This window comes from Lepisma saccharinum, chromosome 24 (assembly GCF_977018435.1).
Source record: "Lepisma saccharinum chromosome 24, izLepSacc3.1, whole genome shotgun sequence".
NCBI lineage: Eukaryota > Metazoa > Arthropoda > Insecta > Zygentoma > Lepismatidae > Lepisma > Lepisma saccharinum.
The window spans coordinates 43,308,651-43,333,775 of record NC_139252.1 but is presented as its reverse complement, the minus strand read 5'-3'; the positions used below and the strand labels follow the sequence as shown (position 1 = coordinate 43,333,775).

The following is a 25,125-nucleotide window of genomic DNA, read 5'->3' as shown; positions in this document are numbered from 1 at the left end:
GTTTCAAGATTTTTCCACGGTGCCAAAGTCAGAATGTAGGCCTATCTAACACTTGCAACGCTCAGTTAGTGTGGTTAGGTTGCTTGCCTTAAGTTAAAAAATTAACACATTTCAAATTCAGAAACATATTATGTGTAAAAAGTACTAGATAAGCACATATTTTGGAAGTAAGTGTCGTACCAGTGCAAATATTGGAACATTTCGCAGTGCCATTGAAAGCCAACCACGGTGTGCCAGAGTGCCGCGGTGCACACTTTGAAACCACTGTTTTAAAGAATGGAATAATTTGTACAAGAAAACAGTTGTATTGTTTTTTATGAACTGAATTAAATAAACTAACTTTCATTTTACACAATGCCCATCAGCCTCCAAATTAAAGTAGATACATGGTCTATGTATTTCTAAGCATTGCATTATTTTAACTCTTCTTTAACAAACACTGTCGCATATATTTGTTGCTCTAACGTGTTTTCCGTTCACACCAATGTCCTTTATGGATCTACAAACTTTATAGTGCAGATTAGGATGCATCTTCAATTCACCATGCATCTACACTCAACATCCATTGTACTATACTGCCGTGTGAGCTGTAGGGCCTACTAGTGAGTGTATGGGCGAGGAAAGCACTTGACCATACTTCATTGAGTTGCTGCCCTCCCTGGACAATGACTAAACTATCCCAACTACGAGTGAGTGCTCACCTCAGCACTCTCCCGAACCATTTTATGAGATGAGTCCCTTACTTCACCTTCCTCCAGTCACACATTTACTTGATTAATTAAAACCAGCACTTAGGCTTCAATGAAACAGATTTGACACATCTTATTTTGATGCCAGCATGTGAAAGCACATTGCAGACCATAGTTCAAACATAAATGAATACAGGGTGGTGCAAATTCTATCTACCAATTTGAGTTGTCAACCCTGCTGTGACAAACCAACATCCATAGCCAATTGGGAGTTAAGCAATCAATATACCATGGAGTGTTAATCTAAATGGGCACCGGGCACTGCGGTGGAACAATGAAGATCACCATGCATCTGTTCCAAAAACACACAGCATTCTGATGTGGGTTAGACAGTGGAGACTTGTGCAGGTAATGTTGTGAACTGTCAGCTGCTGTGAAATACAAGCCATTCCACAGGACATGTTGAGACACGCGTCATGAAAGCCTTTCCACATCGCCTCGTACAGTGCATCCCAGCAGGAGGAGGATGTTATTTTCAAGGTGTACTGATGTCTGTATTGTCTATATTACACACTGTATTAAATGCCTATGTCAATATTTTTATTTCATAGCCATATAAAGTTACTACAAGCACTCACCATCTTTCCGTTGCCATTTGAAGTTGGTAGATACAATATGGACCACCTGTATAAGAAACAGAAGGGACTGCTCGACTAACCTGAGGGCAAGTGCAGAAGGCCTCTGCTCCACTTGGCTGACCACACCACCAAACTCCACTTTAAGCACGGGGTCAGGGCTGTTGGCATTGTCCTTCACCTCGATGACAAGCTTTCGCAGCATAAATCTAAAAGTGTTTTCAACAAACGTAGGAGGATAGGTGGTCGGTGCAACATTTTCCTGGTACCCTATAGCTGCATACAATTTCTTCTTCTCGTCTCCTGTCATTGCTTCTTCAAATTTCTTGGCTGTTGAAACAAAAACAGTATTGAAGCTATTTTCACATCTATGAAATACTTCAGAGTTTTCATGCAAGATATATAGGGTGTCTGGAAAAATATTGTATCAATTTGCTTCATTCTAGGTTAACTAGTGCGCAGAGACACATATAAGAAGCACTGATTGTAACTAGACTGCAGAAGTTTCACTTGAAATACCCACTGTGAACATCAAACTGTACGTGCAAAATGTTGCTGACTGAACAACAGATAGGGTTTTTTGTTGAAGAATATGAGAAAATGACATTTGTGATCACAGCTCAATGCAGTTTTCAGTTTGGGTTTGATCCACCTGATAAGAACTCCATTAAGCATTGGTATACTCAATTGATGGAGAAAGGTTTCCTGTGTAAAGCCAAAGCACTAGTCGCCCATCATGTATGGTGGAAGCAAGTGAATAGAATTCGACAAGCTTTCCAGCGCAGTCTCAGGAACTTGGTTCGAAAAGCGAGCCATGAATTGGAAATGTCCTCCCTCTCCAGTGTGGAATATGCTTCATAAGCATTTGTAACTGAAGGCTTACAAAGGTGCAACATGTGCAGGCACTCACTGAACCAGACAAAACCCTTTGCTTGGTCTTCAGTGTGAACATGCAGGAATAGCCACTATGCCATGCAGGTCGGCTGAAAGTAAACTTGCAACACATGTTAACAAAACTTGTCTTTCTTTTATTGTAGATATCCTGCTCATACCACTTCATGGGGCTGAGAACAAATGTTTTGAAAAAGGTATATTCCTTTCTGGACACCCTGTATTAATGTGTTGTTATTAGGGCTAAAGACAATGTGCCCTCCAAAGTTCCTGCAGTAAAATAATTAGATATTCAAATCTTTTAAACCTACCTATTTCCGCAGCCGCTCCTCCAGCATCGGCATCTTCCTCCTTCTTGCCTCCTCCCCACCAACCAGAAAACCAACCACCACCACCTTTCGCACTGGCTTCCTCCTTTGCTTTACGGCCTGATCGGGCCACCTGAAAAGTACAAAAGGTGTGAATGTGTTGTCCATCACATTCACTTCTAATAACTTCCATCAATATTGCCACAACTCAAATATTTGAAACAGGAACATAGAAAATATCCTCCTTTATTCAGAACTTAACAAATGAGGTGTAAACAGTTACAACTCAACATTTGCCTGAAAGACACTTCACATTCCCTGAAAACAGTGCAAAAGTGGGTATTTTTAAGTTAGGAAACTGAGACAAAATGGAAGTAGTATGAAAAAACAATGAGACAAGGGCTAATAAAATGCTTGTACACAAAATATAACACACATTTCAAACCATATAACTCTTTTTTAAATGTCTACGATTGCTAGTTGGATGCAAAGAAATAGCCAAGTTTTATATTCAGCATGGAGTAATATTTAGTGATTAGAAAGCTGTCTCTTTCTTTTTTCTGCTTTGAAAGTGGTAAGATTCTTGATATAGCATATGTATAGGGTGACCAAATCACAATGAACAAAAAGAAGACATGCTGTCTCAAAGTGGCGAATATAATTATACACAATATATGTTACTACTATAGCTGATCTAATCGCAAAGAACAATGTATACTTTCAGTTTAAACAGAATGAAATTTTTAATGAATTATGAATTATAAATTCTCAAACTTATAATTAATAACACTATTGCATGTGTTTTCTTGCATACTTCTCAGAGGAGATAACTTTTCTTAAAATTTCACTTTTGGTCACTAAAAGAAAATTCTTTGCAATTAAAATCTTTGAAATCATACTGAACCAGTACCAAACCTTTAACAGAATCTATGACAAAATTATTTCACTCATCTGTCCATTGTGCTGACTCAATTAAAAGACTCCACTGTTGGCTTGTTGATTGATTGACTGATTGAGTTGGTGTTTTGTTCACTTTATGCACAGATAGGGCTAATTGAGACTGAACTTAACAGATCACAGTAGGATCCAAAGCACTCTACCTCCACTAGGTATCAAATCCAGGACCCTTTAATTAAAAAGTGACATTACCACTTCACCCTATTGTGAAAACTATTGATTTTCATGGCACCTCCTTTCTTACCTGATTGCTTTAACTGTAAGTTGAAACAGCAATAAATTTGTGCACAAGCATTTTAATAATACCCTCTTTTCTACATAGAGAAGGAAGATAACTGTTTATCTTTACTAGTAAAGTAGCTGATGATAATCACTTTACACACATTCCATTTCATTAAACTAAACTGTACAACATGCTGTGTATGCATACGATTATAATAGTAAGTACATTATCTTACAGAAAGTTACACCCATACCGTGCAAGTACGAACATAACTCTGCTGCATTTACAAAATGCATCCTTACTTGCATTTATTCATGCTTACCAAGATGTGCACATGAGTTATACACAACATTAACTACTTACTAAGTATAATGCTAAACATGCATGTTGATATCTTGGACAGAAACAGCAGAAAATTTATTCTCAAAATATTTTTCACTGTAGTATGATTCAGTTTCATCCAGAAATAAAAAAATATAAAAAAATATGTAATTGGATCTATGGCATTCTTTATGAATGTGAATGTTTTATGCGAGATCCAAAGTAGCAAAATATGTATTTACATGTAAAAAAAAAAAAAAAAAAAAAGGGCAAAATAGTTCTGCATTCACAGTTCCCATTCATTTCCTGACTTTGCTAGCAATATTAAATAAAATTTCCAGACCATTTTCTGGTGTTTCAAAATGCTAATAACACCATTTTAAACTGTTAAACTGCAGTTGGAATTCAAGGGAATAAAGTTTATCCCAAGATGTTCAAAATAAACAAAAACACATTTAAACAGAATATTTCCACAAAGAAGTTGGTTCAAGGGGTAAAATCTGAAATTTATTTTCATTTCCAAAGCATAGCAAGTAGAAAAAAAAAACACTTGAATTCCCTTTACATTCACAGATTTTTGGGTGTATTTTAAAAAATAATTGAATTTCCATGACTTCTTCAAATAGGTTGATTCTTCCCATGCTTTCAATGTCAGTAGAAAACTGACATTGCTTACATAAAAATCAGAACTGCATCATCTCCATACAGTTTCAGATATTCTTTTTAGACTTCAGCTGTGCACTCAACACTTTCAAGCACAATTTAGGAGTAAACATTGTACAAGACATGTACAACTATATATATATATGCTGCTGTTTTTGCACAAAATATCCTCTTCGAGCATGAAAGAATTAAAACAAGCCACATGTGAATACTATATTCATCTTACTATACTAAAAATACGACACCGACAAAAAAAATGCACACATAGAAGCTATTATTGTACACCCATTTCTTAACAAAATTATATTTTTATTATACCAATACACTTGCGATACAAAATTCAAGAAATCAGTTCTAACCCTCCGTAATCCTTTTTAAAAATTTTGAATTATTTCCCTTACCAGCGCAATAATTGTCGGGAAAGTACTAGGTAACTTATCTACACTACTCCCACGAAAACATAGAGGCATTGGCACCTTTCTTCTGTCATTCTTTCAGTTGCTTACATGCCTCTGAAGTAACCGGTCCCCCTTTGGCGGCACTCAGTACCACGCGCAGGAACGTTTCATATCCTAAATCGCAGCATGCCAGCCATTAATTTGAGGCAAATAAGAAGAATAAAACCACGGTACGTTGTTCGGAATGCAAATTATTTGTATACAGAAACCATTGCAGTACCCATACGAAATGTCGGAGTTGTCAAAATAACGATATTGAAAAATGATAACATTCGGTTCCTTATATTTGAGTCATTATGTCTTTTCTTACGTATACCTCGTAAGAGTACGAGAAACAAATTGAGATTTGAACATTTTAAAAATATTTTGTAAATTTCTTCGAGGTGCCTTTTCTCTACATTTGATTCCTTTTTCTGCATGTCAGTAAGATTTTGACTGAGTTTTGGAACAAATAGTTCCTTTCTACGCCCATATTGTAAGATTTCAATTCGATTTGAAAAATACGTTGAAAATTTTGTGAATGGCGAGTTAATTTTGAAGTGCCTTTAGTATATGGCAAAGTTTTAATTACATTTAGAATAATATTTTGGTGCATTTGCTTCAAGAGCCTAAGCTTGTGATTCTATTAGACTTTTTTTTTACTTTTTTTTTAATAGCTGATAAAAATGTCCGAAATGGACATGTTTGAGTTCATGTATATTTCACCTGATTTCCAGTAAGTGCTAGTGTAATCACGTAAATAACGTTGGTATTCATGAGGCTGCACTGAGTGCCATGCCACACGCGGGACATTTGTGCTGCAATAAGGACGCGGATGAGGGAGGGTTAAGCTGCCATAAACTATTCCATTAATTGTACATAAGTCCTGAGAAGAAATTGATTGACCATCAGCCACAAATGCTTAATATATGCACTACAATATTCCATTAAGGTCCAATAAGTATATCCTTAGCAAGTGCAGTGGATTGAGGACCAATTTTAAGACTTGCTTAAAAAAAATCAGAATGATATTCTAAATTCAGAAAATGAGAGCCGTTTAGAACTCCTTCCAGTGTGTCCCTGAGGGCAATTGGGAACATTGGATTTCTTGCTGTCAACACATATGTAATAGCCCAGTAAATAAAGGGCTATAAATAAGGTCGAGCTCAAATAATTTATATACTTGTAAAGCTAAAAATTTCAGGATTTGTTTCTCAAGTTATTTGGAATAACTTACTAAAAGTCACGGAGAATCACATGTTTGCGTCATCCTCAAAATGGCCGACAAAGATGGCGGCCAGTCGATATGAGTAACAGTTGAGCTGAAAAGTTCGTAGGCTGACTCATAGATGGCGTTACTAGAATTAAATCCATGTGATTTTTACTTAGTACTAACCTTCAAAAGATACGTGTATAAATTTCACAGCTGCCGGATAATTAGTTCGTGAGATATAGCATTGTGAGTGAAGCAGCTTTTGTTATTGTGAAAAAATGGATAAAAAAGAATTTAGTGTGTTAATAAAGCATTGCTTTTTGGCGAAAAAAAATACTGTTGAAGCCAAGGCTTGGCTTGATAAACATTATTCGGACTCTGCACCAGGAAAATCAACCGTTGACAAGTGGTTTGCTAAATTTAAACGAGGCGAAATGAGCATCGAAGACGATGCACGCAGTGGACGCCCCAAAGAGGCCGTTACCGACGAAAACATCAAAAAAGTCCACAAAATAATTTTAAATGATCGTAAAGTGAAGTTGATCGAGATAGCTGAGACTTTAAAAATATCAAAGGAACGTGTTGGACATATTGTGCATGAATTGAACATGCGAAACCTGTGTGCAAAATGGGTGCCGCGCGTGCTCACAATCGACAATGCACCGTGTCACAAATCAATGAAAACGATGGCAAAATTATATGAATTAGACTACGAATTGCTTCCCCATCCACCATATTCTCCAGATCTGGCCCCCAGTGACTTTTTCCTGTTTGCAGACCTTAAAAGAATGCTCGCTGGAAAGAAATTTAGCACTGATGAAGAGGTAATCGCCGAAACTGAGGCCTATTTTGAGGCTAAAGAGAAATCGTACTATAAAAATGGCATCGAAAAATTGTATGACCGCTATAATCGTTGTATCGCCCTCGAAGGCAACTATATTGAATAATAAAATCGAATTTTGTCAAAAAAATATTTTTTACTATGTTAGCCTATGAACTTTTCAGCCCAACTGTTACAGTTCGTAATTTTGGTCATAGTTCGGAAATGATAAGTCGTAGTTCACTTGTGTAAAATTATTTGAACTCTAAAAACACCTAACTTTAACCCTAAGTTTAAAAGTTTTGGATCCAATCACTTTTAAAGTATTAACATCCAGTTAATCCTGAAAAATGAAGGAATTGTGGCCCTTACTCTGACAGTTTATGCAAAAATCTCCTTATCCATTAAGAAATAGATGGTAAAGGTTGTAATATTTTAATGAGCTAATCATTACCTACAATTTAAAAAAAAAAAAAAGCTCGTTCAGATCGGATAAAATTTATCTCAGATATTTAATTTTGAAACAGATTAGTAAAGATGAAATTCTAAGGGTTCACCAGTTACCTTATGGAATGCATCAGCAAATAGGCCATTATCATTGTGATTGACATATGGGTTTTCTAGGGCTGGTGTTTGTCATAATCTAAATCAGATTCGTCTTCCAGTTGGCCGTTTGTACAGGAACTTCCTTGGCAGAATGCACAGAACTTTGAACACTTGAGATCAGCTTTCTTACACTCACATGTTGCTCGTTCACAATCCTTTCTCGCAGTCACCTTGCACTTACAGGCAAGTAAGTTTAGTATTTCGGCTGGAGCTGGTGGTAGCTTTGTGGGCACTGGATTCAGCATACCCTCTTTGACACACCAACCCCATTTGATTGGGTTCATGCTTCGTCCGTTCCACTCCTGGACTTGGATAGACACTCAAAGTGAGTGTTGAGCGGCTGCCGCGCTGGTAGGGGGCAAAGTGGCAAAGTTGAAATGTGAAGACAGCTTTTAACGACTTCCTTGATATACCTGATATGTCTCAGGCTGTCCAGGGAGGACACGTCTCCTCCTCCATACAGGCGAATAAGAAACTTCTCCAATTTCGATCACTCTGTCACGGTTGAGGTTTGATTGGTTGAAGAAGCTGACTAACTTGCACAATTCTTTATCTTTTTGGAGCATCTTGAACGCTGTCGACTTTCCTCTTCTGAATATAGCCGAGGTGGCCACAGCCTTTAGCAGCATGAAAGAAGAGGAAGCAGTCTTTGAGTGACCCAAGAGTTTCTTGAATTTTAGCAATATCGTAGCATTTTCCCTCAGTTTTGCTTGTCTGAGGCCTTAACAGAAAGAGCAACTGCTCCAGAAGTCTTCTAGCAATTAAGATTGTTAAAAGGTCAGATCCAACAACAGCTAGAGATTTGCCGTTCGTACTTTCTTCTATTGCTGTTGAACAGATTAATGTATCGGCATCTCCTGCTTGGTATACGGTTATCCTGGCTGCTTCAAGGTATGTTTTCATCATTAGAATCAGTCTAGATTTGTGCTCCGAGTTTCTCAAGAATTGTGCTTGATCTGTCTTTGCTTCCATGGCAGAGTCAAATGCGATCGTTGCAGAAATTTTCCCCAAATTTTCAGCATTCTTTGTGTCTGATTGTAATTTGTATCCATCAAATACAACGGCACTACAAGGTGAAAAATGTCGCTTGACATAACTCCCATACTTAACACAGATTTGTTGGTAAGTGTCTTTTTTAGTCCACACCATTGCGTGAAGAAGGAATCCTCGATCCACAACATACGTAATGTCTTCTGGTGTTTTAACACAAGGCAGGAGACACTCAACAATAGTTACCATAGTTGATTTGGCATTCTTGTGCATGGAGATGTTGTCATACAGGGAAGGTGGCATTGAAGCTAATTCATACTTCAGATACTCACAAAGATTTTCACTTTGCTTAATTACAGCTGCAATTCTGCAACGAGTTTATAACAATCGGGTCTTCTTTGATTTTGAGGGTGCTGTAGATGGCTGAGATAGGGATGACTATCTTCTTTCTTTCAAATTTTACTGAACCGTAGAAGCCTCCGATCATTCTCCGAACTAATGTTTCCCCAACACTCCTCACTTGATCACAATTTGTTTAATTGTCTTCAACTAAGCCTGTGGCAATGTTCTTGAGTAATTCCTTTTGGTGTGTTTTCAAATAGGCCATGAACGGACAACCATTCTAAGAATTTCTTCAAGTCTCTAACATCTCGAGATGAACGGGAGGGTCTTAGTGCTGTTCAGATGACACGCACTGTTTACTACAAAAGTCCTCTACAACTTCTGTTACCTTAACAGTGATTGGGAATGACAGAATCCATCTCGCTAACGTAGAGTCTGTTAATACACGGCCTTGAGTTAACACCCGAGAAATTTTCATGAATTTCATTAAAGATTCTTCGATGACCAGATCAGTTGGAACTACGCTCCAGAAAGTCTCTTTTCTATGAATTGTGAAGTATCCTTGGGTTGTTAATTTATTGTAATCCTCTGGTTTCATAGTTGCCTCTAAAGCTTCCATCTGCTGAATATAGTGATGGGCACATTTTGCATAGAAAAGACGGCCAGCTGCATGATAATATGGAAGCATTGATTTAATAGCATGCAAGTAAAGTTTCCAATCTCATTTCAATCTTCATGGATGAACAGCAGTACGATTCTGACCTGCTCAATGCATCCAGAGTTTCCCAATTCAGGAAAAGTCACCTTCATTGATTTCCTCGATATCGTTTGTCACGTGTCGAATAGTTTCATTTTCCTGCAAATCTTGGATATTGTTGAATAAGATCGTGGATCTCAGATTTTGTGATATCATGAATGGGTTGTAAATGTCTCTGCAACTGCTAGTATAGGGCAGGCAGGGTCAAGAAGTGAGCTCTCAATGATCTTGAGTAGGCATGGCCATTCAGCATTTTAACTACTGTTGTCTTGGCGTACAGCATACCCCAAAGTTCATCTATACCACTTCCTGACATAATGTACCCGATTGTGCCCAGAAATGACACAAGTAAATGGAAACCTCCTAAGCGCACTACAACTTTGGACAATTCAGAAGTTTCTTCAGCTGCAGATACAATTTCAGCAGCTTTCCAGTATAATGACTGGTCGAATGTCACAACACAGGTGCTCTTCCCAACTTTCTTGCACTCTTTCACTGCATACAGCAGAGTAGAGTAGATGATATCTGACGCTAATTATTGAAGAAAGGCAAAGAAACTACACTGCTTATATCAAAGGGAGAGTCTTTGCACGCTCCACAATGGCTGTGGCGTACCTTTCACAAGATGCATGGTTATCCAAAGGTTGCTTCAGAACTCTGCCAGTCTGAGTCCAGGAATTAGTGACCCATCTGGAGGAGAGAGATTTTTTGTTTTCTAGTCTGGACAAGCCTGTCTGTTTCAAAATTAAATATCCAAGATAATTTTTATTCGATCTGAACGGCCTTTTTTTTTTTTAAATTGTAGGTAATGATTAGCTCATTAAAAATATTACAACCTTTACAGTCTATTTCTTAATTGATAAGGAGATTTTTGCATAAACTGTCAGAGTAAGGCCCAAAATTCCTACATTATTCAGGTTTAAATAGATGTAAATTCTTTAAAAGTGATTGGATCCAAAACTGTTACACTTAGAGTTAAAGTTAGGTGTTTTTAGAGTTCAAATAATTTTACACAAGTGAACTACGACTTATCATTTCCGAACTATGACCAAAATTTTGAACTGTACTCATATCGACTGGCCGCCATTTTGAGGATGATGCACACATGCGATTCTCCGCGACTTTTAGTAAGTTATTCCAAATAACTTTAAAAACAAATTCTGAAATTTTGAGCTTTATATAAATTATTTGAGCTCACAACCCTTTATTTACTGGGCTATAATAGAAGATAGTAGGTTGGAGCCACTGCGACTCTCTTAACTGACTAGAAAATTGTGAACTTATTCCAACACTCTACTGATTCCGTACCCTGAACTGATTCCGACACTTTCAACTAATTCTAATGATTGATTGATTCATTGATTTGTTGTTTTAAATCCACTTTATGCACAGTAAGGATAATCGGGACTGGACCTACAGTTTAAAGTGGGATCCGAACCACTATGGGCCTCCACCGGGTATCAAACCTGGGACTAATTCTAATGCTCTGAACTGATTCGAACACTATTAATTTGATACTTAATTAAAGAATCATGTCGCTAAGGATATATTTACTGGGAAATGTGCACACAACAAAGTAACATTTCTTAAAAATATTTAATTAAAGAAATATATATACTAAAAGCTACCAGAGCACAAAACAATGCAATGTGGTGTTAACTTACTGAACGTTTTCCCTTTTTAATTTTGTCCTGTGTGTTTGGAATGAAGTTAAGAGTATGTAAGCAACAACAAAATTCCCACCATTGAAACACATCATTAGAACCATGTTACACACACTTGCCTTAAGTCTACATTTGAAAACCTTAGAACTGACGATGTGGTCCCCTACACTAAAAAAAAGTGTCATACATAAAAGGATTTTGAAAAGAAAATTACTGGAAAAATATTTGGAGCTAGAAGAGATGTAGAAACAGGAGAAGGCTTGCAGAATTTTTTGAGTGCATAATTTGCATTCATCTCCTAATATTATCAGAATTAACGCAACTTTGAAGGGCAGGCCATGTGACACTTGAAAGAGGAGTTTTCATAATATTTGTTGGAACCCGGATGACAAAATTTGTAGGAAGGCAAAGAAGATGATGAAAGTACAGCCAACAGCAAGGGTAATAGTAGGTGAATTGTTACTCAGTATGAAAGGTTCATGAATTGAAACAACCTCTTCTCCACCATCAATATTCCTTCCCTTAAAACAACATATGGTGTAGATGGAAAGAGAACAAATATAGGTAATGGGCAGTTTGCCTACTGTATATTAGCCACTGGTTGAACAAAATTGATTTGATTTAGTTTATTTTAAGTCACTTTCCTGCCACTTTTGGCTTATTGAGATGAAGGGTGATAAGATGGATGAAGGGACAATCAAAAACAAATATGATTTGTTTACATGTGTTGAAACACAACACACGCCCAACAAAGGATTACCCTGTATGTGGATTCAGGTGCTAGAGCCTCATCTGCCTTAAAAATGCAGCCTAGGGTGTACATGTGTACAGGGTGAAAGAGAGGTTTACATTTGGGTGTATTCAAAGAATGTCACCCCCTTTTACCCCTGTACAATGTTGAAATGGATCTGAAAGAATTGACTAAGGATGGTAAACTAGACCAATTCTATCGAGGACAGGGACATATGGAAAGATAAAATCAGCTTCTAAAAGCATTTTAATCCAATATGCAAGTAATGATGATCACTTTTGCAATGAACCTCTACATCCATCTAGAATTCAGACATTAAATTTTCAAAAAATTGACATCCAAATTATAACTTTAAAGTCCCCAAAATGTTAACAAATTAGCCAAATTACGATAACCCAATTTGTCTATATTGCCTGTCCCATCACTAGTATTTAGACATTCACATTGGAAAATCATAGTACATGATTATTCCTTTATATTAATGATAAAAATAATGAAATTGTAGAGTTTTGCATCATTAAATGCTGTCAGATAGCATATAAAGCTATAGAAATATTAAATCTGTCGAATTATTGTCAAACTTCAACCTTTTCCAAGCTTCTTGCCTTTTACTATATTTTAAAGTCTCCTTCCATCTCTGATGAAGTCACAAAGTGATGAATACTAGATGGTAAGAATAACAGGTACATGCCAAAAGAGTACATTACTACTTGAGTGAAAATGTTGGCATGAGGTGAGAATTTTGTTGTATGTAAAGATAATACACTAAACATTTATTACATCTGATAATAAAAACTTAAAATTATATGATTACTGTATTGGCATGCATTATTTACAATCCTGGTTACTGTACAGATTAGTTCAACATTTGTTTTTCATAAAATTATATCATAATATGTTAGATTATATACAATGTACCTCCATGATATAGGATTATAACTTCTTGTTATCATCAATATATCAATTGATTTTTGCACAAATAGAGATTTGGTGAGATTTGACATTTTGCATCTCACATCTTGAGAAACAAATGTGTGTTCCTCTAGAACATGGGCACACGAGTTGTTTCTAAACCAGCAATCACAGAATGCACACTGCCAAGTCTACAATCATTGGATAAGCAGAAGTAACAAAATCATAATGGAGTAGTCATCATCATTTAGTAAAAATGCAAACAAAAATTTTGGACAAACTTTAAAGTGTATTTTATTGTGTTGTGAATTTGTTTTGTGTGCTTTTTAACAAGAATGAATCAGTGTGCATAATCCACCACACATCTCGGCACATAATCCTTTGTGCACCCCAGTACGTAATTCTGTATTCCTTAGCATGTAATCCTTTGTATGACCTGATATGCCATTCTTTGCATGCCCTAGCATATAATCCTGTGTGCCCTGGCACACAATGGCTTCAGCTATAGAAGCAGGAAAATATATTTCTTTCTCACAGATTCTGCTTGTCTGCCTGGCACCATTTGTGAAATGCTCTTCTATTCTTGCATTTTAAAAATGCAGTAAACACTGCAAATAAATTAATGCTCATGTGCCCATGTACGTAAAGATTTTGTGAGGTTATCAATAGGGAAAGGAACTTTAGGTAAATAAATGTTTTTTTCTGCGATAAGATAGAGGCCCTCATTTTTGCCAAAATTCTGATCATAGCTTTATATGTCAACAAAACACATATTTTCCAGTTTTCCGTATGTAAATACATATTTTGCGAATTTTCATTTTAAATACATAAAATCGCTCATTGACTTCATCTACCTCAAAATCCTCGAAGGAAAAATGTTTATTCTCCACACCTCTTTCATATCGAGAGTGCTAGGTTTGTTTTGTCTTTGAACACCCTCGCTGGCAGACTTCTGGCACCTCGCCCATGATTCTATTGGGAAAAAATAGCTGTAAGTAGCTGGGGCTGGCTACACGTAACGATAGCAAGGCTTTTTAATGAAGCAATGCAGCTATTGTGGCTAGAAGGCATAAAATTTGACAATGTTCTTCTCTTGACAGATGCTGCAGCTTACATGCAGTGGTCTTGCCGTTAGCTACCCCAAAATGGTGCACATTACATGTGTGGCGCATGCATTGCATAGAATATGTGAAAAGATAAGAGCTCTTTATCCCGATGTTGATAAACTGGTTTCAAATGGGAAGAAAGTTTTTATCAAGTCGCCTAGAAGAATAGACATTTTTAAACAAAAATGTCCTGAGGTTCCCCTTCCCCCTACACCTGTAGTTACGCGATGCAGATGTTATGCCCAGAACTTTGAAAAAAATTGTATCTGTTGTAAATGATCTCGACAAAGAAGAATTCTGCAAGAACTGTTGATGGAGCCCTCCTTAAAAGTCGAATTGGCATACATCTCAACAAACCTGTCCATTCTCTCTAATTCCATATGCAAGCTTGAATCGTCCGCGAACACTTTGGAAGCTTCCATTGGTGAAGTCCGTATAGTAGAAACGAAACAGAAAGAACTCACTGGATCTAAATGTCTAAATGTACAGAATTTTTTGGGAAAAACCAAGGTTTTCAAACATTGTGCCAAATTGCATGTGTTTTGGAAGGAGGTGAAGTAGAGGAAGAGGAAGCTTTGTAAAACTTCGGCGTTAGTGACATTTCGTGCTTCAAATATGCAAGAATTGTTTCTTGTGACGTGGAGCGATCTTTCTCACAATATAAGACGCTTTTTAGAGATAATCGTCACAGATTTACAATGATCCACTGCAACTCTTCCAAAAAATAGCTCGCTAAGAGGTAATCATTTAGAAACTAATTTCAGGTGTTTAAAATGCATGTTATAGTTTGTTTTTGTTACCAAATGTTTTTATTTTTGTCACATATTTTCCTGTTTTTATCACATATTTTCAACATTTATGACACATAAAAAATAAATATTTCTGAGTTTTTTAGCACATAAAGTTCCGTTCCCTAGTTATCAAACACTGCCTACCTTCTTTAAAGTCAAGAAGGTAAGGCATTTCTACACAAACCATTCCATAATTGATTGAACGCAAACAAACAAACAAAAAAAAAAAAAAAGATAAATTGAGTCTCCATATGCATATAAAAAAATTATTACCTCCATTTCAATTTGTTCCCGGATGAGAACGATGTTCAGAACATCCAATGTCTTTTCACATTCCTCTAGCTCCTTTGAGACATCCCCAGGTACCTTCTTACTATTAAGTTTCGTGTGGTAGCACTTTGCATAATGCTTACAGAGCTGCCTGTGCTCCAGTATATGGTGCCAATCCCAGTTCCGATGACGTCTGCGTACATCTTCTTCCAACACACAGTCGAATGCAAATTTCCACCTGAAAAATAAAGATGTTGGAGCTATGTTTACTGATATGACCTCAATAATCAGAAATGCCTCTGAAATTCACTGTCCAATGAAGATATATTATATCATACTAAACTAGTATTCAACATGCTCAAAAACAAAAATACATTCCTATCTTTCTTAAATGAGCCACAGTGTCAGTAGGATGTCCGACTGCCATGCGGAAGACACGGGTTCGATACCTGGGGTGGGTGATCTAAGGTCGGAATTTTTCTGGCCTTGTCGCATAAAGTGGCTCTGGGGCTCACCCAGCATCAAATCAATGGGTATCTGGGGGTAAAGGTGGCTGGAGTGTGATGCTGATCACATCGCCTCCAAATTGGTCGAGAATGTGTGGGGCCTACCCCTACATCCCCTAAATGTGCCTTCATGGCACGGAGCTATATGCATGGGGATGGGAAACTTCATCTTTTATTTATCTTCTTTTAAAAAAAAAAGTTAAAAATTGAAATAACACACAATAAGAATGGCACAAAGATTTGTTATCAAAATCAGGACAAGATGTTTGAGGAGAATTCACTAACCCTCTGGGTGCCCTTGACGAAATTACAAAAGTGTATTTGACAAGTCTTCTATGTTTGTGTATAAGTTTCCCAGTAATAGATATTGCAGGCATGGCACGAAACAGTAGTAGTAAGATATGGAACAATAAATGCTACTTCATTGCCTAAGCTCATTGAATGTCTTAACTCATGATCTTACCTCTGAAGTTTCTGCATTCAATTCTAGGTCTAACCATAAGAATTCCTTCATAAAATTCATTTAGCACAATGAGGCACAAAATCAATATATATATATAAAAATACAAGAACAAAATAGAGAGAATAATAAAGAATACCATTCTTTGTAATGTCCTTTGTACTCAGTAGCTGCAGGACGATATTTTCTGTATTGTGCAGCAAGTGTTAGCCTCCCCAAGGTTTCCAAGAACCTTATAAGATCTTGATACTGCAGTTTTTCCAATCCTGTAAAATACAAAATATCAGGAATGAGCTGACATGAAATTTTCACATAACAAGAAATGCATTATGCATTTGTAAATGCACAAATAGGTAGTCATCAGCACTATGAATATTTATTTTTGCACAAAATATCTACAATCAATAAGTTTGTTGGAGAAAAAGCAGATTTTTTCTTTTCAATCTCTAAGCAAAAACCATCAAATTTCCCCAACTTCTCCAGGGTTTTAAATCATTTTAACACAATTTTCTGAATTTTCCATGTCATTAGGAAACCTGAAACTGTGTATACAATATAAAAAATAGCTCTGTTATCATATATGCTTGTAACTACATTGAAGCAATCAAAACATTTACTTTTTACATAACAGAATTTTGTATGGTTCGTTCATCACGAAACACTTAAGTTCTCGACAATGCTTTTTCTACAGAAAAAAACTAGGCATTCTCAAGTAAGTAGTGGTGGAAAGAAGAAAATATACTTACCAATAAAGAGGGATTCCATTTCTACATTCAACTGGATTTTTGGGATAGTGTAATTTGACCCATCTGCTTCTGGTCTCGGGTTGAGTTTCAGATGTGAAGTGGCATTGATTGGACCCAGCACTGAAAATCAATTTTGTTCTTTGTAAACAATTCAATCATTGATCCACCACAACATGTGTAATATTAACAGCCTACCTCACATTTGCAAAACTATTTTAGAGAATTTATCATATATCCTAATGTTATCAAGAAATTTATTTTCCAAACGTTACTAGTGGTTTAGCGGCAATGGTATCACCTGGTAATCAAGGAGTCACGCTCCCGAGTGGTGCTTCCCCAACCAGAAATAGGCCAGCCCGGATTTGGCTGCCAGCTTTGAAAAATGGCACCCAAAATCAGTTTTTTGCAAATATCTCGCTTGGAAAGCATTTTACAGCAAAATAGGTTATGACAAAAATTAATGTACATAAAATTATCTACAAAAAATGTTCTGTGCATTTTTCTCTTAGGATGTATCGTTTGGGTGCTAGATAAGCAAGAAATTTTATGTTCTTTTTTTTCCGAGAAGTTTTGGAAGTGCGGAACTCACAGAAACATATTTTGCATGATGTTTTATAGCATTTCTCCTCTATAAAATTGGACTTAATACATTTGATCTTTTATAATGTCATTAATTGGTTCAATTGCTTTTATCATTGCATGCAGAACTATATAGGAAACGGTTTAGCTTTACCTGTGTGCAGGAGATAATATATTTGGTCTGAACTGAAGGTAACTCCAAAGGAACATGTTGACTTGGTACAAAAAGGTCATTTCACAATAAAACACCCTTGTTATCGAGGGGTCCTGGATTCGATACCCAGTGGAGGCACATTGCACAGTGGTTTGGAGCCCACTTTATGTGATGCGCTCCATGAAAAGTTGTGGGGGATGGCAGAGGAGTGATCACACTCAATGCTAAGTGGACTTTTAGCATGCCTACTAGTTCACAGATAAAACGGATGAGCTGCATGTCGATGCACAAAAGTCTCATACATCAAGGGGTAAGCAGACTTTCAGTTCTTTTGACAGTAATTCTCATCTCACTCACCATTCTCTGATTTTATATAAAGCCAATAATTCCAGGAATAACAGGAAATAAGAAATCCAATCTGTCCGATGCTCATGATATTGGAGTGTCTTCAATGTTGACTATTTGGCAAATGTCAAGTTTGAACGAAATAAAAGATAATAACCCTTCACTTCTGTAGTGAAAACCAGATGTGTTGTACCCAGTTGATCCAGAGTTTTTATTTAAAAAAATATTTTACTAAAAAATCACACTACCAATTCAGAGAAAATTGTAAGTACAAACTTCCCCGTGCCCGTTATAGCTGATGAGGTAGGAATGTGGAAAACCAAGAAGCCTTTTCTTTATGATCCTCTGAAAGTATTCCAACAGACAAAGAAGCTGCACCGCCAGAGCTTCTTCGCATTAGTCAATATCCTAAATGCCTTAAAGGTTGCACAAGGGGCCTTGTAGCTGTAGGAAAATTGGGCTAAAGTGTTCAGTGTTGCAATACATTAATGTGTTCAAAATTTGCAATGTCTATACTCTGTCCCAGGAATCTCTGGAGCAAAGCCGCACATTAAAGTAGAGAAGAGGAGAAATCGAGTGGGCACAGCAAACAAGTACACACGCAGCTAGTAGCTACAATCGTTATTCCCCCGGTACGCAACCCTCTCAAGCGTTCATTGGTTGAGTCTTCTCGAGTTCTACTTGTGCAAAGACTTGCTTTCGTTTGCTCGTTCAAGAGATTCCTGAGACAGCATAGAAGTGGAAGGGAGTTTTCAGATGAAAGCAGCACGTGTCTCTTGGAAACAAACCTTAAGAAAATAAATGCAACTTTTCGAACTCAAGCGACATGGCAAGCTTCCCGTGTGCATGCAGGATGAATATTTGCCTTTTAGACTAAATGGGGCTGTGTCATCACTTCGGTTTGAAATCCCTGTATAGATTGTGGCCTGTTGCTCACGACAACTGTGATGATCTTGTTCATATGTAGTCTCCTTAAAATAATTCTTGCTGGTATAACAGGGTGTCTACTCTGGGATCTTGATAATATTCAAGTATAATTCCCAGTTTTCAAGTCGAACTTTCCAAAAATTCAAGGGTACAAGAAGATGTTTCCTCTATTTCAACATTACGTATTACCGCCTGTCACCACCCGTACATAGACATACACAAATACATTGACAATATAAAGGGTCTGTGTGATTCCAATTTATCCAAAATTTCTAATTTAAATAAATTAAACGGTATATATACATTTGCCTTTTCACATACTCAGACTCGAAATAAATCTGCAAACACAAGTCACAAATGTTGCGGGATATACTAATCTACGAAAAAAATTTAACTGTATAAGAATTTCAAACTGAAATTTACCTAATCAACTTTCAAGATATCTTGCAGTAATCTTCAGTCTGTCATAGATTGTTCTGAAAAGGACACTAACAAAGCAAACGGATTGATAGAATTCTGTCTCATTTTCCATGCAGCTTTCAGTTCTTTTCCTTTCTCAATAAAAATAAAAGCTAAACTGTCAAAACCTTGCCTCAGGGCATTAATAAATATGTATAAATTCAATGGGATTTCGATTAATAAAAGTTGCCATTTTTCACGTCTACCGAGAAAAATTCACATATAATTCCCGGAGCCAATAATTGACCCAGAATTCAAGGAATTCCCAGTGAGTAGCCACCCTGTAGAAGACAAAGGATAGCTTGGTTTCTAACAGGGTATAATTTAACAATACAGGGAATTTCTCCAATTTGTTTGAATTTTCGGTTACTTACTAATTTGGGTCTCCTAATCACGAATCTGCACTTAAAATTTGGTGCTCACGTATAAATTTGGCGCTTATTTGGGGGCAGGTGAATCCGGCCACTTTCTAACATGCCCTTATCAGGGAGTCTATAGATATAGGCGGGAAGCCGGAGCGGAGGCGGGGCCGCGATAGCGGTTGGGGGCGGTAGGTCGATTACCCCAGGGGCGGAGCCCGGAACCGGCGGGAAATTTGGAAATCGAGGGTGTGGAAATAAGAACTTAATTTCGATTATTTCGCTATTTCCACGTGTGAGCGCCAAATTTTGACTGCAGATTCGTGATTAGGGGGCCAAAATTAGTGAGTATGCCGAATTTCAAACAAAATGGAGAAATTCCCTGTATTGCAAAATCGCTCCTCTAACAGTAGCAGAAATACAGACAATATGTTCATTTGTTTTAAATTAAACATTAAAAAAAATATTATTTAATATACATATATTCTACGCTGAAGACGCTACGATATAGTTAGCGAAAATTCAATTTCTTTTCACTGTCTGGTGAGTGTTTCCTTTCTCCTTCTTTGATTTTAATTTAGCCCTTGCTTTTATCCATTTTTTTCCATTTGTAAATACATGTTCAAGAAAAGTCCTTAGAACATTTAGAATAGATATTTTAATGAGAAATAAGCCCTCAAGTTATGGTGCAAAAGTGTTTCCGTGAGCTCCACAATTCCAAAACATGGTGGAAAAAAACGTAAAATTTCTCGCTCATGTAGCACCAAAATGGTGCATCCTAGGAGAAAAATGCACAGAACATTTCACGTAGATTAATTTTTGTCATAACCTCTTTTGCTCTAAAATGTTTTCCAAGCAAGATACTTGCAAAAAACTGATTTTGGGCACAAATTTTCAGAGATGGTGGCCAAACCGGGGTGGTACAGGGGTGCAAAATTAATATGTTGTCAAGAACCATTTTAGGTTGTCAAGAACCATTTTAGGAAGATAATGAACTTTGTTCCAGCTGTCCCTGATTTTTTTCCCTTATTGGACCCCAAAAATATCCCTTGTTGACTGGCCTAAAAACACAATTTCCCTTTTCGAAGCAGTCAAATTTTCCCTCTTCACCAAATTTTCCCCTCATCTTGGAAAAACGAAATTGTGATCACAAAACTGTGTCATTTATTTGCAGTAGTAGAGGAAGAATTATTCAGTATCACTGAATTTCAACCAATACCTTCTGATGCTGATAACAGTTAACACTGGTATATGTGGCCTCCCCGATGGTGCAGTGGTCGCGTCGTAGCCTCGTAATCAAGGGGTTCCGGGTTCCATTACCGGTGGAGGCACAAACTGGTTCGGATCCCACTTTAAACTGAAGGTCAAGTCCCGATTAGACTTGCTGTGCATAAAGTGGACTTAAAAACACCAAATCAATCAATCAATCACTTTTATCTGTTAATACAGAGGCATCGGTATGGGCTCAGCCCTAATTTTAATGAAAATATTTATGTGATTTATTTATACTTTTCACATATTTGTTGTTTTTACACAATTTTTTGACGATTTACAACTGTCATCATGTGGCAATTAAACCAGGATCTCATTTTCATTATAAAAGTAACATAAATCATTACATTATCTTCTAGCCTAGTCGAAAAGTGACAGTTAGAGAAAGTCGCTGGTTTCAGTGCTATTGTTTACCATGCATCAAAAGAACAATGATACTCACTGTACATATAATTCTTTGGATGATATCCCTTGTACACAATTCCTGCTTGCATGTGATGTGCTTTCTGTGCATTATCCATGTCACCCATCATAACTGAGCCACAATTAAAATACATGGCCAATCCATCCAAGCTGAGGAGCTGAAATAAAAGGAAACATTATTACTCAAAGCGTTCCAAGATAATTCTAAAATTGCCATGATGTCACGACAACCAAAGTAATTAACATTACAATTTTAATTAGAAGTAAGCGAGTTACTAACTTTTTCCACGAAACTTACTTGTAGAGGTTCTATTGATTACGGTGGCCTCGGCCTCCATCCGCTTGGGAACTTGTTGCTTCACTGCTGAGCTGGTTTCCGGTTCCTGTCCTTTCGTTGCGTGCCGCTAGTTTAAACCATCACCAACCAACTAGCACCAATAAAATTAAATAGATTGCCTTTCCTTACCACCATACCACATCCAACCGCCTTGCCAAGATCCTGAGACAGTTTGACATCAAACTAGCACACAAACCAGTAACCAAAATAACCAGTGCTCTAAAAAAAACACAAACCATATTTTCTCTCACCCCCAGGAGTAAACGGCACCCAGTGCGAGTGCAATTTGCATTACATTGGCTGATGAATCAGAACCATCAATGAGCGTATACAACAGCATGGTAGGCACTAGAGAACCATAATAAAAGTCAAGTATAATTACCGGTTGTCAAGGCTGTTTTCAAAAATTCAGGCCTCGCCGATGGAGCAGTGGTTGCGTCGTTGCCTTGTAATCAAGGGGCCCCGGGTTCGATACTCGGTGGAGGCACATAGTGGTTCGGATCCCACTTTAAACTGTAGGTACAGTCCCGATTAGCATTACTGTGCATAAAATGGACTTAAAACACGAAATCAATCACAATCAATCAATTTTCAAAAATTCAAGAGTACAAGTAAAATGTTTGCTCTATTTCATCCTTACGTATTTACCACGTCTCACCACCCACACAAATATATTAACAATATGAAGGGTCTGTGCGATTCCAAGGTATCCAAAATTTTAATGCAATTCAATTAAATGGTACATACACATATATTTAAAATATTTAATTTGATGTGCGGAGTTTACATTTGCCATTTCACAAAACCAGACTCGAAATACATATACAAGTCACAAATGTAACGTGATATACTAATCTATGAAAAATTGTTATTTGTATAACAATTTCAAAGTCAAATTTACCTAATAAATTTCAAGATATTGTATATTGTAATAATCTTTCCTCTGCCAGATAGATTGTTCTGCAAAGAACACTAACAAAATTAACGGATTGAGAGAATTTTGGTTTACTTTCCACGCAGCTCGCTTTTCCTTATTCGATAGAATTGGAGCTAAATTGTAAAAAACTTACCTCAGTGCATTTATAAATATGTATAAATTCAATGGGATTCAAGGAATTCCTGGTGAGTAGCCACCTTGAACAACAACTATCTGATGGGGAAAAAAAAATCCCAACCAACTACCAGACTAACAAAGCACCTCAAGTTCAACAAACACAATATCAAAGAAATTTCAGTAAGCCATACGTCGCACACACTAATTGACACCAAAATCAAGGAGACACACACAATTATGCACTTTCCACATGATCTGAACATCGACAGCAGTGAGGTGCATCACATTTGGCACCCGCTACAACTTAAACTCAGCGTAGGCAGCAGATGAACTGGCTACACTAGCGCCCCTAGCAGCATGCAGGGAAATGACAGGAACTGGAAACATGCCCAGCAGTGAAGCAACAAGTTTCCAAGCGGATGGCAGTAGAGGCCTCCAAAATTAATACAAGGTCTGCAAGTAAGTTTCAGTTAGTAACTTGCTTACATCTAATTATTATCAACTGCGTCTTTTATTTCCCAAACATGAATTACAGTTTTACGATTTTCTGTTAGTCTGGTAATAGTTATTTAACCATGTTTGAAATTGCCATATTAAGAGGGTTGATCCCATCTTTTCTGGAATCTAGTCCTACCACAGAATATGCAAAAAAGCAACTTGACACATTTGTGGAGCTCAATATCCTAGAATTATGCAAAATGCAATGTGGAATTAAATAACCATCTATGATCATGTTAGATATGATAACCATAAGTCAAAGTCAACGCACTCCCATACATAAATCAGTAAATAAATTTTACATAAATTACTATAAAAAACAAATAAGAGATGCCAAACAAAAATATTATGCGAACAAAACTGTGTCTTCAAACAACAAAAGCAAAGCAATGTGGGACGTTGTAAATGAAAATACTGTAATGAAAGAGAGAAAAACAAATAACAATATAAAATTATGCACAAATGATATTCAAATAGACGATCCATTTGTAGCGTGTGAAACATTTAACAAATACTTCACCGAATTAGGAGATAACTTAGTAACAAATATAAATAATGCAAAAAACCCATTGCAACTTTTGTGTAACTCTAAGCCGTGCACTCTAGAAAGCATGTTTTTAACACCAACCACAACAAATGAAATATCGAAGGAGATCTGTAATTTAAAAGACTCAAAGGCTGTAGGAGACGAATTTCCAATCAGAGTAATAAAAGAAATCAAGGAGTTGTTAGCACCCATTTTAGAATATGTCTTTAATGAATGTATCGCAAAAGGTATCATTCCCACTAAGCTAAAAATAGCAAAAGTCAACCTGGTATTTAAAAATGTAAGTAAAAACCTGGTTCAAAATTACAGACCAATTTCATTATTACCTGTGCTAAGCAAAATTCTAGAAAAGTTACTAAAACGTCGCCTTCTACAGTTCCTTAATAAACACAACATACTATCAAAAGAACAACATGGATTTATTGAAAATAAAAGCACAGCAAGTGCAACACATACATTAATCGAAAACATCTTGCAAGGTATAAACGATAAAAAATTAGTTCTCGGAATATTTTACGACTTGACAAAAGCCTTTGATCTAGTAAACCACAAAATATTAATTTCTAAAATGGAACACTATGGGATAAGGGGTAACGCACTTGAAATTATGAAATCATATTTATCAAACAGAATGCAATGTGTTGAAATTAGCCACGAAAGAGAAGGAAACGTAAGAAAATACAAATCCACTCTAAAGACATTAGCTAAAATATGGAGTTCCCCAAGGATCATTATTAGGCCCACTACTTTTTCTTTTCTACATAAATGATTTACCATTTAATATACAGAATACAAAGTTTTTGTTGTACGCAGACGATACTAGCACAATAATAAAGGGAAATGATGTGAACGAGTTAGAAGCCAACATTGAAAAAACAATGGAAGAAATGAAATCTTGGTTTGACAGTAATAAATTACTATTGAATGAACAGAAAACAAATTATGGGCTATTTCACACTAAACAAAACAATAAAATTAAAGATGTAGTAAAGAATAGCCATCTTCCAGTAATATTAGTTAGAGAAACAAAATTTTTAGGAGTTACTATAAATGAAAATCTAAATTGGTCAAACTACGTAAAAATACTCGTTAAAAAACTAAATTCCAAAATAT

General features: G+C 36.6%; 1 protein-coding gene across 2 annotated transcripts in view; it reads right to left on the bottom strand.

Annotated features, from left to right (window-relative positions):
- The window catches only part of Vps13 (vacuolar protein sorting 13C), a 168,880-nt gene that overhangs the window by 142,070 nt on the left and 1,685 nt on the right, over positions 1-25,125 (bottom strand). For both annotated transcript variants that reach the window (XM_083110859.1, XM_083110860.1), the window contains exons 2-7: positions 21,596-21,734; positions 17,059-17,178; positions 16,452-16,578; positions 15,350-15,584; positions 2,527-2,656; positions 1,408-1,654 (exon numbers count right to left, since the gene is read on the bottom strand). In XM_083110859.1, coding sequence (XP_082966985.1) covers positions 1,408-1,654; positions 2,527-2,656; positions 15,350-15,584; positions 16,452-16,578; positions 17,059-17,178; positions 21,596-21,734 — 998 coding nt within the window. The remainder of the gene's footprint in view (positions 1-1,407; positions 1,655-2,526; positions 2,657-15,349; positions 15,585-16,451; positions 16,579-17,058; positions 17,179-21,595; positions 21,735-25,125) is intronic.